This window comes from Podarcis tiliguerta (genome assembly GCF_965153285.1).
Source record: "Podarcis tiliguerta genome assembly, chromosome: 2".
In the NCBI taxonomy this organism is placed as follows: domain Eukaryota; kingdom Metazoa; phylum Chordata; class Lepidosauria; order Squamata; family Lacertidae; genus Podarcis; species Podarcis tiliguerta.
In genome coordinates, this window is record NC_139535.1 from 120885869 (window position 1) to 120901872 (window position 16004).

Sequence of the window (16004 nt, forward strand, 5' to 3'; positions counted from 1 at the left end):
GACAGCGCTGACTCCCGGCCTCTAGAGTGAGATGAGCACACAACCCTAGAGTCTGTCAAGACTGGCCCGTACGGGCAGGGGTACCTTTACCTTTTAAATGTTAGGAAATAAATAAAAGACAGTTCAGAAGCTGCAACACCTGTCCCCCAAATCCTGCACTGGTTGCCTATTTGCATCCAATACCAATTCAAGGTGCTTATGTATAAAACCCTACATCATTTGGCTTCCCTGATACCTGAAGGAGCACCTGTAAGATCAACAGAGGAGGCTTTTCTGGTTGAGCTGGCACCCCTTAAAACTCACAGGGCAGTGGCACATAGGAAGGCTTTCTCTGCGGTTCCCTGCCCATTTAGGGACTCCCTCCCCTTGGAGGTGCATCTGGCACCACCATTGTACTTCTTTTGCCGATGAGTCAAGATACACCTCTTCGTCCAGGCTTTCGGGAGCAAATGAGTCATTTTTGACTGAGTAGTTCTGCTGCTTCTACACAGTAGCACTGTAATCCCTATGTTGCTTTAATTATGGTTTTAAGTGAGACCTTCTGGGAGATGATCTATAATGAACTGAAAAAAGTGTTTAAATACACCTTCCCGAAGAAACCAGAGGCCTTTCTCCTGGGCATGGTCAACCAACAGGTACATAAGAAGGGCAGGACATTCTTTATGTACGCTACAACAGCAGCAAGAATACTCATCGCACAGTATTGGGAGACACAGGAACTACCCACGCTGGAAGAATGGCAGATGAAAGTTATCGACTATATGGAATTGGCAGAAATGACTGGCAGAATCAGAGACCAGGGAGAAGAGACGGTGAAAGAAGATTGGAGGAAGTTCAAAGATTATTTACAGAAACACTATAAGATAATGAATGTTTGATGACACCAGATTGAATGTAAAAGGTTATTAGTAAAAAAAGTGTAAAGATTAAAAAGATCTAATATTTTAAGATATAAGGAAATGTAATTATATTAAGATACCAAGATTATGATAAAATCAAAGTATGACAGAGGGAAGGAATTTGCTGACAGAATATATGATCTGGAATACAGAGAAGGGAGGTCTGGGGAGGTCGGAGAAACAAGTTAATGCAAAGAATACAAGGAGATAAAAATTGTTTTTATTCTTTTTATTCTTCTTTTTTACATTTTTTGCTGTTTTGTGTTTGTATGTTGTTGTATTTTCTTACTTTTTGTTGTGTTGTGTTCTATTTTTTGTCGCTTTATACTCATTGTAAAATCCAATAAAATATTATTTTAAAAAAATTTATTATGGTTTTAAGTGATGTTTTACTGACATTTAATATGTTGCATTGAATGTATGCACATCCTGGCACGCTGCAGTCAAGGGAGGGTAGCAAATTCAAGCAAACAAATCCACATGGGCGTCTTCTGCTATTCAAGTGGAAGGGGCAAATGCTAGACACAGTTCCCAGGAGCCACTGAAAATCTGCATGAACAACCCTCACCCACCAGACTCCTACATTCTATGCCACACACTTTCATGACTATCTTCACAGTCATAAAGGCTAGAATTATTTTTTTTAGAAAAGTAAAAGGCACTTAGATTTTCAGAAGCCTGAAATCTGTGCTCAGTAACAATTTCTGTGCTTGTAGGTAACAATCATTATCCTGCACACAGGCCATGGGTTGGGAAGAGTTAAGCTCACCTACAACAAAGCTACCATGGGAAGAAATGTCCTGTCAGGAGAACACTTCTTCTTCGTTGTTATCTTTGCTTCCCTTTCTGCTTTTGTTGCTTGCAAGCTTGTATTTGAGCCGGCGGATGGGATCCATGATGCTCCTCAGAGCAACGTTGTCAAAGTCCTGGGCCAGGAGGAAGTTCCTCTCCACCAGGTCAGCTGCCTCCTGCCAGTTCCTGAAGCAAGCAGGGCCCACCTGCTTAATCTCCTCCACTGCGTTTGCAGCAATGACTTCTCCGTTTGGTTTCAACACCACCACCACTGGGGGGTTTGTCACAGAAAATCTCAATTCCAGTTCCCTGGAAGTTAATACAGAAAGAGATGAAGCTCCAAGGTTTTGAATAAAAGTTTGAAGTCTGGAAAACAATGGGTTTCGCTTGTTATTTAATTAGTTAGTTTCGAAGCCGAATTGCTTGCATGATGATTGCTCATTTCCTTTGCCCAGCTACTAACTCTGAGCATATCTGCACATTATATATCATGGGGATGCCACCAAAACCCTCTGTGTCAAGTTCTTTTCCCCTGCAACATCACTTACTCAGTATTGTGACATCATCACGTTATGCATTTTCCCACCTTCAGTAGTGGGAGCAGTGATTTCCTCTTGGGAAGTGAACTGGCGGTGGGCCCTGGTGGCTCTGAAGGTGAAGCCAAGTCAGGAGGCAAGGGTGGAGCTTCAGGGAGACAGAACAGGGTGCGGAAAGGCACCCCATTGGGATGCTCCCTGGGGAGGACCCTCCTCCCCTGAGGACTTTTGTTATACAGGACTCTAACGTGGTTGGTCCTATTCTGCTGCGTCCCGCCCAGGGGTTGTCCTTGTGCAACTCCCCCGCACACACATCGTCCTGATCTGCCCAGCCTATCCACACCTCCCGAAAACTCAGTCCGAGGCATCAAGAAGCTACCCCTTGCAATTCAACAGTTCACCACATGGGTGTGCTGTACAACCATGCAGCAGCTCTTGGCAAAGGTCATAGAATCATAGAATCTTAGAGTTGGAAGGGACCCAAGGGTCATCTAGCCCAACCCCTGGCTATGCATAAACTATGCAAATATGCCTCTGGTGACTCACTTTGAATTTGGCCATTGTCTAAGCTGTCTAAGCACTGGAATCCCTACCTCCTGAATTCATCCTGGAAGGGCAAAAACAACCATCTCTTGGGCATGGTCTTCAGAAACTTGTCTTGCTTCTCCTCAGTCTCATCCAGTGAGACAAAGACCAGGACCAGCTGGGATGCTCTCTCCACGTAAAATTCATCTGTGAGCCTCACAAAAAATTCTTTCAGGATGGGTGCAAACTCTTGGCATCGAAGACATTCACCAGAGCCAAAATACAGAAGCATAATCTTGTTCTCCAATGCTCGGGTAAGCTCACGTTCCAGCTCCAACTTATCCTTGTCCTTGTTGTTCACAATCAGGGTCTTGTTGGTAAAAATGGCAGCCATGGCTTTCGACTGATTGTTGTGCTAAAGAACCATACACCAAATTTAAGACTGAAAGGGAACAAGAAGGCAGTATCAGGGAAATTATTCTTTTTTTAGCTTCATCATGCATTCATAGAATTTATTTTTATTGAATTATTGATTCAAGTATGCAGGGTGGGGTGGGGGAGTGTTAGAACGGACTGTACTACTTCAGACTACAGGTGGGGAAGGCATAAAAAAATATAGGTGGTGTAAAAAAAGAGAGATCTGCACTTAATAAAAACAAAATGCAACAAATTATTTGGTTCCCCACATTCTACCACTGCCCAGCTCTGCCATTAGTTGTGAGGCCCCAAAATTAAGCACAATGACCAGAATGTTGGACAGAGTTGACCAAAGGCCGGCTTCAAATCCCTGCTCAGCTATGAAGCAAAATGGGAGACTTAGGGTCACTTTCTGTCTAACCTACCTCTGATGGCAGCTAGCGAGGTTAGCCAAGGAGCAATAAATGGCTATTGCCCTTACCAGAAATCATAGAATCATAGAGTTGGAAGAGACCACAAGGGCCATCGAGTCCAACCCCCTGCCAAGCAGGAAACACCATCAGAGCACTCCTGACATATGGTTGTCAAGCCTCTGCTTAAAGACCTCCAAAGAAGGAGACTCCACCACACTCCTTGGCAGCAAATTCCACTGTCGAACAGCTCTTACTGTCAGGAAGTTCTTCCTAATGTTTAGGTAAATTATTTCATGGCAAGCAATAGATATTGGTGTGACTTGGAAAGCACTACACAGACCTCCTCTGGCAAATCATTCCATTTGGAACTAGGTTTTCCCACAAAGATCTTGAGAAATAAGGCATTTCAGCTCAGGCTGGGGCTTTGCCAAGACTCCAGAAGTGACAACAACTACAAGAACAAAAAACCATTATTAAAGGTCTAAAGGAGTCTTAAGAAAGTCTTGGGAATGCAATCTAGTCTGTACATGTTAATGATACAGTCAGATTGTTGTACCTTCCAGGTGTCACGTAGTGTCCTCCCAAGGATGGGGACTCCAGTCTTCTTCTAAGTTAAGAATACATCAATGTGGAGGGGAATCTTGGACATAAAAATCACACAGAAACACTGTTTTGAGCTGTCTCGCTTGCCAGAAGAACTCAGAGGCTGTGGAAAATAACGAGGATTAACATCAGAATGACTTATGTGAACTATCGGGAAAGATTATGAAAAGCAGTAGAATTATGAGATGATCAGATCCACCCCCCCCCAACCTCGGAGCATGGTGAAGTCCCCCCGAAAAATTATAATTTGGCATAATATTTGGACTGTTTGATTATTGAATAATATGTATAATTCGGAATATATGAGGTTTGATTGCATCGTTAAAATGGATATATATATATATACACACACAGTATATATATATATGTGTGTGTGTGTGTATACATCAACGTGATACAGTTCCATTTTTCTCACCTTGAAGACATCTCCATGCCCAGAATAAGAAGCCAGAGTTCTCACATTGTGCAGTGTTTTGTATCATTAGAAACCTCCTTCTGTCATTCCTTGTGCAGCTGAGATCCCCCTCTTCACATTCCAGTGCGACACTACCCTTGCCTTGCTGCTAGTTTGGATCACTGACATGCATGACCTTTCCTGCTGGATTTCACCTCCCTTCCTATTAATAGAATCCACAGCCAGTACCTTAATCTTCTTAAAGCAGACCTTTGGAGATAATATGACCCATGCACTGCTTGCCAGAAATCTTGTTCGTTGTACTGATAGCTTCCTGGGAAGGGTGATAATTCTGATCAAATAAAAGAAAAAGAGTTACTTGGTTGTGCTCTCTGTGTCATCCTATAATATTGTTTTTTCACAAGTGTGCACAGCTATGGTGACTTGTTGGCAAACAAATACATGTAGTAATTAAATTATTTCTACTCCACATTTCCATAAGATGTCCAAGGCAGCCTAAAACCCTTAAAGCTAATAAAATTAGAATACAAAAAACTGAGATAAAAGATGATATGGCAGGTAAAATTCAAGACCGAACAACAGCCTGTGTGTCAAACTGATACGGAAGGGGGGGGGCATGTCTTCTTCACCTCCTTCTTCGCTACAATATATCCATTTATTTCCAATTGTCAATGACAAAAGGGACTAAAATCTATAAAATTCATAGAAAATCAACGTGCCAATTTGCTCAATCTCTCTAGGACTCCATGACACCTCCCCTGTCCTCCATAATCCCTCAAGCAAAGTGTCAAGACCCTAATCCTGTCAAATCACTCTGCCAAGCCCTTCCTCCGGGCAATGCCAGGTGGCAGACTATGCATACATGGACCATTGTCTTCTCATCACCGGGACTCAGGATGTGCTTATCTACGCATATCTCCAGCTCTGCATATTCCCCCCTCCCTCCTCCATATGTTAATCCTGTGTAACCCAACCTCTTCTTAATATATTCATGATGTAATCTGTGTAACCCAACCTCTTCTTAATGTATTCATGATGTACCTGGGATGTATTTTGCACTGTATTCTGGGACATGGAGGGAAGTTTCAAAAGTTCATGTCACCCCTTTCTCGCTGTTCAATCTCGCCTTGAACCTTGTTGCGCAATAAACATGGATCTTCTGCAGTTTGCTCCTCTCTGGCTGAACTCATTTTCCTCCGCAGGGACCCGCGGACTTAGTCCGACGAGCTGGGTGGCAGAGCAGCCTCGCACCCAGATTTTGCCGTAACACAAACGAAACATACAATCAGGGGAAAAAATAAAAGCAGATTACCACAGCCCAAACACCTTTCTAAAGTAGAAAGGTTTTCACATGGCAGTGGAAAGTTGCCAGGGCGAGTGAGAAACGTGGGCCTTCCAAAGCAAGGAGCTTCACAGACTGAATGCAGACAAAGAGAAAGAAGGCTCTCTACCTAATAACAAAGACCCACTTTAGATGTTGGTGGGAACATAAAGGATGACCTCCATTGCTCCTCTAAAATAAGTGTCAAAACAAAAAACATATTCTCCTACATTGTGTAAGAAGCATGTAAAAAAAATAGCCCCCTGCCCAGCTCAAAACACCTGAATCATCCATAAAAATAATAAATAACAAACCAAACACCAAAATATAAGGGCAGAGTAAAATATCTCATAGCAAAACATAGAAGGGAATAGAAGACTGCATTGAGCTCTGCAACGATCCCTCTGGTTTGGTTCATACATACATGCACGAAAGAGCATGTAGCACTTACAGCAAAAATTGCATTTGCTTTGGGGGCCCTGCAAGCCATGGTTTGACTTAGCATTATGTCTAAACTCAGGCTCATGGTTTGCTGCGCTCTAGAAGCCTGTTAGAGTTTGGTGTACATATCAGTGAAGTGATATATGTGCTGTGAACAGACCTGAGATCTTCAGATGAAGAGCAGTTGTTGTTTAGTTGTGTCTGTCTCTTTGTGACCCCATGGACCAGAGCACGCCAGGCACTCCTGTCTTCCACTGCCTCCCGCAGTTTGGTTAAACTCATTTTAGTAGCTTCGAGAACACTGTCCAACCATCTCGTCCTCTGTTGTCCCCTTCTCCTTGTGCCCTCAATCTTTCCCACTTCAGAGGTTTTTTCCAGGGAGCCTTCTCTTCTCATGAGGTGGCCAAAGTATTGGAGCCTATGCTTCAGGATCTGTCCTCCCAGTGAGCACTCGGGGCTGATTTCCTTCAGAATGGATAGGTTTGATCTTCTTGCAGTCCAAGAGTCTCCTCCAGCACCATAATTCAAAAGCATCAGTATACCAACTTAATAATAATAATAATTTTATTATTTATACCCTGCCCATTCAGCTGGGTTGCCCCAGTCACCCTGATAATAATAAAGTACAGAAGTAAATAGTTTGGTAAAACTGCTGGTTGAAAGAATAAAAAAACCTGAAGTTTTTTTCCCCTGGCAAACAAAACCATTATTAATACAAGCTTACATGTGGATGAGGTTAGCAAAGGAAGGTCCGATACCAACTGACTGAAGATGGAGGAAAGTAAAGCCTAAGGAAACACACTTTAATGACAGCAAGTCATTATTCAAGAAGGAATCAGTAGAGAAGAATAGGTTGCCTTTCTGTCTATTCCTGCCACTGCCCCCCCTCCCCAGGTCAGGTAACTTATCACATGCATTGTTTCCTTACTCCCACATAACCAAGGTGTGTACTTCGGTTACCACTTGTGGTTTATCTGGGGGGCGGGTAAACAAACAAAGCATGAGCCCTGGATTGGACATAACCCTAAGTCAAACACTGCTTAGGTCTGAGTAGCACAGCAACAGCAGCAGGACCTGGGTAGAAAGAAAGTGGATGCATTATTATTTTTTGTGAATATCCACATGCTCACTTGTTCATCCACACTTAGCCATGAATTGGGAAGCTGAGTCACACAATGGATCAAAATCTGGGAATTTCTTAATATGCCAGATAATTGGGAATTTGCTTGGCATACAACAATGTGTGTTATCCTCAGAACCAAATTAAAGAATAGCTGGAAAGGATGTTTTTACTATTAGTGTTATCTTTATTATTATTATTTTATTACTATATCACTATATTTTCTTCTTGTACATTATTCTTGTAAATCACTTTGTTAACATTATGTTATGGTAAGCGATTTGTATTCAAGAAACTAACTAACCTGTTAGTGTCTTGTAATATGGCTCTCTCTCTGTCTGTGTAGCTCTTGACTCACTTGATACTACATGAAACCCTCCCCCAGTGAACAGTTCGTGTGAGTTCTCTAACAATAGGGTTCAGACAATACTATCAGATTCAGGAGTAATTCTGCTGATCTGGAAGTAGAGGAAAGGTCACTGGAACATCATGTACACAATAATATCCATCGTGATAGAAAGAGAAATTGAACATAATGTCCTATCAAGGTTTTGCAGCTGAACAATTTGTACTGATTAATTTATGAGAGAAAATATGTCTCTCAAATAAATCTACATTGCCCACTGGTTTTGAAAACAAATGCTTTTTCAAAAAATAATACTAACCAGAGGCGCTTCATTTTGAATAGCTGCTACATCTTCTAGAACGCTGTGACTTAACACACAACGAATATTCCTCTTCTTTACATATGCCACAGTTCTATTGTAACAATAAAAGGAAGTAACTTCAAGCAACACTACTTAATAGTGTTTCCTGCTTGTGAAATGTTTAAATGTTATGAAAACAACTCAGTTGCAGATATCAGTGAGGAAGACAGCATAATCACAGTTTGCTTCCAGTAATAGTCTACATTAGGAATTAACATAGAAGTCATGGCATTTAAGTAACCTATGTGCAGTATTACAGGCACCAAAAAACTACCTTTTAATTTGGCAAATTATGGACAGACCAGCCATTCACTATGGGGCTAAATGATGAATTTGACTGATCTGATCCATGGTTTTTATTGCACTGTGAGCCATGATAGTTATACATACCTGCCAACATTTCTCCAATGAAAATAAGGCTGCCCTATTCAACAACAATATACTTCCACTCATCTGACTGGGTTGCCCACTGTGGGTGGCTTCCAACATACATAAAAACACAATAAACCATTTTTAAAAACTTTGCTGCACAGGTCTGCCCTCAGATGTCTTTTAAAGGTTGTATAGTTACTTATCTCCTTGGCTCAGGGGTCACTGCATACCCCGCCCCCCCAATTCTGGGGTCAGATCAGAAACTGTGATGGCTTCTGTAAATCCAGGACTGTGCCTGGAAAATTGGGACACTTGGAGGGTCTAAGTTATTTGGATCATGGATTATGCTGTTTTCAAGTCGCATTTTAATCAATGTTTTATATTTGCTGTTAGCTGCCCTGAGCCCGGTTTTTAAACCAGGAAGGGTGGGTATAAATAAAAAATTATTATTATTATTATTATTATCCAGCAGTAATATCATTTTCTCTTAACTATTAAGTAATTTTAATGCTTTGTTAAAGTCAGAATTGGAAAATGGACACGACTGCCAACCTATACCAAGATGAGTTGGGTTTATATATCTGCTCAGTGCTGAAGAGCACAGGATGACCTTGGACAAATTATTTGTTTAACATTTCTCAGTTATTGAAGATAAAATGCGACATCCCATATGCATTCACTTGTGTTTGCTAGGAGGGAAGAATTTATCCACACATGGGATCCCATTATGATCCTATCAGCTGCACTGGGTTCTTCGCTCCCTCATCATCTAGCAGCAGCCATTTGATTGTCTGTGCTGGAAGATCAGTTCCCAGCAGACTCCTCTGGTCCCTGGACTATGTAAACCACTCTGGGGGCCTCTTTGATTACGGAACAGAGTTAAAATCCTGTAAATATGTAATACAGTGGTACCTCAGGTTACATACGCTTCAGGTTACAGACTCCACTAACCCAGAAATAGTGCTTTAGGTTAAGAACTTTGCTTCAGGATGAAAACAGAAATCATGCTCCGGCGGCACGGCGGCAGCGGAAGGCCCCATTAGCTAAAGTGGTGCTTCAGGTTAATAACAATTTCAGGTTAAGTACGGACCTCCGGAACGAATTAAGTACTTAACCCAAGGTACCACTGTACACAGAAATTTGTTTTTCTTAACTGTGGATTATCAACAAATTGCATTACTTCTCTATGAGAGAAGTAACCCTTACTTGCGCCTGTATTTTGAATGTATACTCTGTTTACTTTTTACTACTTAGAAAAGCTGCCTTCCCCTGTATGTGCAGCAGTGACTGGTGCTTGCTCAAACAATTTCTAATCATCTCCTGAAACATGAATTCTCCATTAAAAGTACCAACAGGCGGCAGTGTTATCACCAACTATGATCACGGAAGAACCCCGACCAAACCTAATGTTGATAACCTGGTTAGTGGGGTAGAAGTGGAAGGATCATTAGGCGTGAGTGATCATGCTCTTCTGAAGTTTACTATACAGCGGAAAGGAGCAGCCAAGCATACTAGGACTCAATTTCTTTACTTTAAGAAAGCCGACTTCATAAAACTTAGGGAAGTGCTGGGTGAGATTCCATGGACAGTAATACTAAAAGGAAAGGGAGTTCATGATGGCTGGGAGTTTGTTAAGAGGGAGATAGTAAAAGCACAACTTCAGGCAATACCAATGAGACGGAAACATGGAAGGTGCCTAAAGAAGCCAGGGTGGCTATCTAAAGAACTTTTAACTGAGTTAAGATTAAAAAAGGATGTGTACCGTATTTTTCGCACCATAGGACGCAGTTTTTCCGTCTTAAAAACTAAGGGGAAAACTCTGTGCGTCCTATGGAGCGAATGCAGGGGGGGGGAGGCAGGCAGAAAAAGCCCCCAAGAGCCACACACAAGCTTCGTGTGGCTCTTGCGGGCTTTTCCCCAGGAGGGAGAAGGGACTTACGCGGTCAGTCAGTCCCTTCTCCCTCCTCTAGAAAAGCCTTGCGCAATCTGTCCAGCTGCGGGGAGGCTGCGCAAGGCTAAAGAGGAAGCCCGGCAGCGAGCGCGATCCATCCCCTCGCTGTGCGGGCTTCTTCCTTAGCCTTGCGCGCCTCTCCAGCCACGGGAGGCTGAGCAAGGCTAAAGAGGAAGCCCGGCAGCGAGCGCGATCCATCTCCTCGCTGCGCCGGCTTCCTCCTTAGCCTTACGTGCCTCTCCAGCCACGGGAGGCTGAGCAAGGCTAAAGAAGCCAACTTTTAAAAAATCTCTCTATCTCTACCTCTTTTTCTTTTTTCGTCCTTTCTCCACCCCCTTATTTTCCTCTGGATCAGTGTTTTTATCTAGATTAACATTTTAGTTTGGAGGGGGGGAATATTATAAAAAAGGAAACTTTGCAGCTTTTATTTTAGTACACAATAAAAACAGATTAAACAAAACACAAGAGAAGGAACTGGCATAGAAGAAGAAGAGAAAAGGGAAAGAGGGAGGATACAAAGCCATTTACCAGAGGTAGATCTTAACCCTTGCCTCACCTGGGAGCTTCTCTGGGCAGGAATTCCCTCAGCTTAAGTGGGGTGAGGGAAGAGTGGCAGGTAGGGGGGTACCTACCTAGACAGTGAAGCCACATGTCTCTCCAATGAAAATTGGGAGTGGGCATTGTGTGACGTGGCTGTGGATCTCCTGCCGCAGAAGTGTAGGACTGTATAGAGTTGGGAGGGCCACCCGAGGGTCATCTAGCCCAGCCCCCTCACAATGTAGGAATCACAGCTAAAGAACGCCAGGCAGATGGTCCCCCAACCGCTGCTTAAAAGCCTCAAGTGGTGGAGACCCCGAACAACATCCGAGGTCACAGAACTGCAGGGTTGGAAGGGAACCCGAGGAGTCATCTAGTCCAGCCCCGGTGGACAGCGTGCACGATCCATCCCGTTGCGCAAGGCTAAAGATGCTGCTTAAGGCTAAAGAGGAAGCCAAGGCAGTGAGCGGGATGGATCACGCTCGCTGCCTTGTCTTCTTCTTTAGCTGCGCTGGAAAGGTTTAGCTCCTGGCTGGAGAGGTTGAGCGGCTATGGATCCCGGTCACTGTCTTGGCTTCTTTGCTCTTTGGGGCTGGGGGGGGGAACCCAGGCTTCCCCCGCAGCCCCGAGAAGCTCTGGGAGAAGCGGACAGGCTGCACGCAGCCTGTGTCTTGGTCTTTGGGGCTGGGGGGGGGGGAATAATATTTTTCCCCTTGATTTCCCCCTCTAAAAACTAGGTGCGTCCTGTGGTCCGGTGCGTCCAATAGAGCGAAAAATACAGTACAAAAAATGGAAAAGGGGGGTAACCACCAAGGAGGAATTCAAACAAATAGCCAGCACGTGTAGACACAAAGTCAGAAAAGATAAGCACAGAATGAACTCAGGCTTGCTAGAAAGGTTAAAAGCAACAAAAAAGGCTTTTATGGGTATGTTCGTAGCAAAAGGAAGAACAAAGAAACAGTGGGGTCACTCAGAGGAGAAGATGGTGAAATGCAAACAGGGGACACAGAAAGGGCTGAACTCCTCAATGCCTTTGCCTCAGTCTTCTCCGATAAAGAAAACAATGCCTGACCTGAAGAATTTGGAGCAAATGATTCAGCAGAGGAAACACAGCCCAGAATAACTAAGGAGATAGTACAAGAATACTTGGCTAGTTTAGATGTATTCAAGTCTCCAGGGCCAGATGAACTGCATCCAAGAATATTAAAAGAACTGGCAGATGTGATCTCAGAACCACTGGCAGTCATCTTTGAGAATTCCTGGAGAACAGGCGAAGTCCCGGCAGACTGGAGGAGGGCAAATGTTGTCCCTATTTTCAAAAAGGGGGAAAGAGAGGAGCCAAATAATTACCGCCCAGTCAGTCTGACATCAATACCAGGGAAGATTCTGGAGCAGATCATTAAGCAAACAGTCTGTGAGCACCTAGAAAGGAATGCTGTGATCACCAATAGTCAGCATGGATTTCTGAAAAATAAGTCATGTCAGACTAACCTGATCTCGTTTTTTGACAGAATTACAAGCCTGGTAGATGAAGGGAACGCAGTGGATGTAGCCTACCTTGATCTCAGCAAGGCATTTGACAAGGTGCCCCATGACATTCTTGTAAAGAAGCTGGTAAAATGTGGTCTTGACTATGCTACCACTCAGTGGATTTGTAACTGGCTGACTGACCGGACCTAAAGGGTGTTCATCAATGGTTCCTCTTCATCCTGGAGAAGAGTGACTAGTGGGGTGCCACAGGGTTCTGTCTTGGGCCCGGTCTTATTCAACATCTTTATCAACGACTTGGATGATGGACTCAAGGGCATCCTGATCAAATTTGTAGATGACACCAAACTGGGAGGGGTGGCTAACACCCCAGAGGACAGGATCACACTTCAAAACGACCTTGACAGATTAGAGAACTGGGCCAAAACAAACAAGATGAATTTTAACAGGGAGAAATGTGAAGTATTGCACTTGGGCAAAAAAAATGAGAGGCACAAATACAAGATGGGTGACACCTGGCTTGAGAGCAGTACATGTGAAAATGATCTAGGAGTCTTGGTTGGCCACAAACTTGTGACGCGGCAGCTAAAAAAGCCAATGCAATTCTGGGCTGCCTCAATAGTATAGCATCTAGATCAAGGGAAGTAATAGTGCCACTGTATTCTGCTCTGGTCAGACCTCACCTGGAGTACTGTGTCCAGTTCTGGGCACCACAGTTCAAGAAGGACACTGACAAACTGGAACGTGTCCAGAGGAGGGCAACCAAAATGGTCAAAGGCCTGGAAACAATGCCTTATGAGGAACGGCTAAGGGAGCTGGCCATGTTTAGCCTGGAGAAGAGGAGGTTAAGGGGTGATATGATAGCCATGTTCAAATATATAAAAGGATGTCACATAGAGGAGGGAGAAAGGTTGTTTTCTGCTGCTCCAGAGAAGCGGACACGGAGCAATGGATCCAAACTACAAGTAAGAAGATTCCACCTAAACATTAGGAAGAACTTCCTGACAGTAAGAGCTGTTCGACAGTGGAATTTGCTGCCAAGGAGTGTGGTGGAGTTTCCTTCTTTGGAGGTCTTTAAGCAGAGGCTTGACAACCATATGTCAGGAGTGCTCTGATGGTGTTTCCTGCTTGGCAGGGGGTTGGACTCGATGGCCCTTGTGGTCTCTTCCAACTCTATGATTCTATGATCTTTCTATAGGCCAACATTAGATGCTTAATAGCCTGGAGTCTGCCTTATGAACTTTGCTTTCATAGACGTGAATCGGATAAGGCAGCCTACTGAAGTTGATTAAAGTCATGTTCAAATACAGTACGTATGTCCAAAATGTAAGCAATATAACTTGAAACGGATTTCTCTTGTCGTAAGCAAATTTATGTAAGCATTGACATGAAATTCTTTAGATTAGTAGCTTTAAGCCTTTTCAGACCTGCCATAAATGCCCAGGGAGGCCTCTTTCTTATCCCCCTCCCCCAGATATTTAAGAGAGGTGCTGCTGCAGCCCAGCTTAGATGAGGCTATAGCCCAGTGGCTGACTGCAGCCCTCCAGTTGAGGAGAGGGCTTCAGACGGGAGCAGATGTAAGAGAAAAGCAAGAGTCGCATTCTGTGTAGAGAACTGTCGAGTTGGAAGGGATCCCAACGGTCATCTAGTCCAACCCCCTGCAACTCACTGGGAGTCTTGAGTGCAACCCTGACAACGTTTCTGGAGCAAGCCTGCAGAGGCCAGGGCGGGAAGCGGGCCGTTTTCTGAAGAGAGCCCTTTCTGTCAGTTCGTCTGTCGAGTTGCTGCAAACGGACAAGAACCAAAACCGCCCAGTCAGTTATCGAAAGAGTTGCGTTTGTGTGAGAGACAGCCGGACGAGGAAGGCTGGACAACATTCCCGAGCAGTCTGTCCGACCGAGGACGTCGAGGTGCCCCTCTCGCCTTCGCAGCCCCTTCCACTGCCAAAAGCTGAGCAGGAACCCGGCCCCCTCTTTCCGTTCCGCCGCCTTCCCAGCATCCTCGCCTTCCGCCCTCCCCCGTTTTCTCTAGGCCTCCCGGGCTCGATGTCTCGGGGCGGGGCTTTTGCCTCCAGGCCCCGCCCACCGGGCCCGCCGGTGGAGTCGAGGGGCGGCGCTTCCTCTGAAGCGGCCGTCGGAGAGACGGACGGACGGGCGGAAGGTGGAAGAAGCCTCGCGAGCGAGCGGTGGGCGGTGGCGGCGCGAGGTACGGGAGCTGGTGCGTTGCCTTGACGACGGGGGCGCTGCCCTCGCCACGGTTCCTGAGGGGGCGGGGGGCGCCGTGCCATTGCCTGGCAACGGAGGGGGAGAGCGGCTGGGAGGGGGGCGCGAGAGATGGGGCTCGGAGGGTCGCGGGAGGACCCGCCGGCTGGGTGGGGTGCCATCCCGGTGCCCCATAGGGATGTCATTTTACTGTATTGTAAAACTGCCTGTATAAATGAACCCTGGCACACGATGCATCCATGGCCACTGAAAAGACTAGCCAGACAGACAGAAGACGAGACAGGATGGCAAGAGGGAGCTAGCCAGCCAACATTTTGAGAGGTCCTGTGCTAGGGGAATGTCAGGAAATGCCATTGCATGCATATAATATGCCAGAAGAATCCGTCTGACCACTGCGGGAATCAGAATGCTGGACCAAATAGACATTTGATTCAATCCAGGAAGGCTCATCTTCCATACTTGCAGAAAAAAGATGAAAAATATTTCTAAAATCACCTGTTCCAGGTCTGATCACCAATAAACCAAGAATCAAGCTGATGCTCATATTTCTATGCAGGCACGTTTTTACCAGAAGGTAATATTTACAACAGAACCAAACTGGTGCTGGTTATGACTCAGATGTATCATACCTGCTTTTAGTCACCACACTTTAAAAGGGGGAGAGGAGGAGAAAAACAAATCCAGAGAGCATGTTGGATAGCAACGCATACAACTAGATACAACAAAGAGTCCAGAATTTATGACATAAGGAAAAGTTGGTGGAACTGCGCTTGTTTAGCTTAGAGAAATGAAGATTAAAGCACTACATGATATCAGTTGGCAAATATCTAGACTGCAATAAAGATCACATGGAGCTGTTCACCTGAGTCACAAGGGAAGGGCAAGAATCAAGTTGAGACACAGCAGATTTAGGCAGGATAACAGAAAAAGCTTTTGAAACTTAAGCACAGTTAGGTGATGTAGGGAATTTGGAGAGTCATACCCACCCACCCAAAATGTTTTTGACAAGAGATGAGCAGACAGAGGAATCCCTGCAAATTCAGTAGACAATCTGCAAGGCACTGAAGGCCAGTCTTCAAATCCCTTCAGGTGATGTGGTTACCTCAGTCCTAAATTCACACTCACCAGTTCCTCACATAAAAAGAGCGTGGGGAGAAAGCTCACCATGCTTATATTGTCACACATTATGCTAAAGCAGCCATAAGTTATGTTAAATCAGTACACACAGTTAAGTCTCACGGCAAC

The 16004-nt window shown here is 44.6% G+C and overlaps 2 protein-coding genes and 2 long non-coding RNA genes across 11 annotated transcripts in view; 1 reads left to right on the top strand and 3 right to left on the bottom strand.

The window, feature by feature from the left end:
* Positions 1–1264: 1264 nt before the first annotated feature.
* Positions 1265–3654, bottom strand: NXNL1 (nucleoredoxin like 1). The gene is made up of 2 exons (XM_083428344.1): positions 2821–3654; positions 1265–2000 (listed from the first exon to the last, which is right to left on the bottom strand). Exons 1-2 carry the CDS (start codon positions 3144–3146, stop codon positions 1703–1705), a joined length of 624 nt encoding a protein of 207 aa, XP_083284470.1. The 5' UTR covers positions 3147–3654; the 3' UTR covers positions 1265–1702.
* A 217-nt stretch (positions 3655–3871) lies between these two features.
* Positions 3872–4922, bottom strand: LOC310671930. The gene is made up of 3 exons (XR_014508282.1): positions 4829–4922; positions 4139–4288; positions 3872–4033 (listed from the first exon to the last, which is right to left on the bottom strand). It is a non-coding gene; the product is annotated as an uncharacterized lncRNA (long non-coding RNA).
* Positions 4922–14457, bottom strand: LOC310671934. 3 transcript variants are annotated; one of them, XR_014508289.1, is made up of 5 exons: positions 13851–14457; positions 8148–8241; positions 7787–7940; positions 6523–7436; positions 4922–4931 (listed from the first exon to the last, which is right to left on the bottom strand). It is a non-coding gene; the product is annotated as an uncharacterized lncRNA (long non-coding RNA). The 3 variants fall into 3 exon arrangements; XR_014508290.1 differs by lacking the exon at positions 7787–7940 and adding an exon at positions 8580–8668; XR_014508288.1 differs by lacking the exon at positions 7787–7940.
* A 114-nt stretch (positions 14458–14571) lies between these two features.
* Positions 14572–16004, top strand: part of SLC27A1 (solute carrier family 27 member 1) — a 52056-nt gene continuing 50623 nt past the window's right edge. The window contains exon 1 of one of the 6 annotated variants that reach the window (XM_083428252.1): positions 14572–14742. Coding sequence is in view for 1 of the 6 variants with exons in the window: in XM_083428251.1 (XP_083284377.1) it covers positions 15296–15333 (38 nt within the window). In the remaining 5 variants the exon portion in view is untranslated. Of the gene's footprint in view, positions 15334–16004 lie in introns of all 6 variants that reach the window. The other 5 variants (XM_083428253.1, XM_083428254.1, XR_014508267.1 and 2 more) reach the window with 5 other exon arrangements.

Coding starts and splice junctions, on each gene's coding strand:
- NXNL1 (XM_083428344.1), bottom strand. CDS start 3,146: ATGGCTGCCATTTTTACCAACAAGACCCTGATTGTGAACAACAAGGAC. Junction 2,001..2,820: donor TTCCAGGATGAATTCAGGAG/GTAGGGATTCCA, acceptor ATTAACTTCCAG/GGAACTGGAATTGAGATTTT.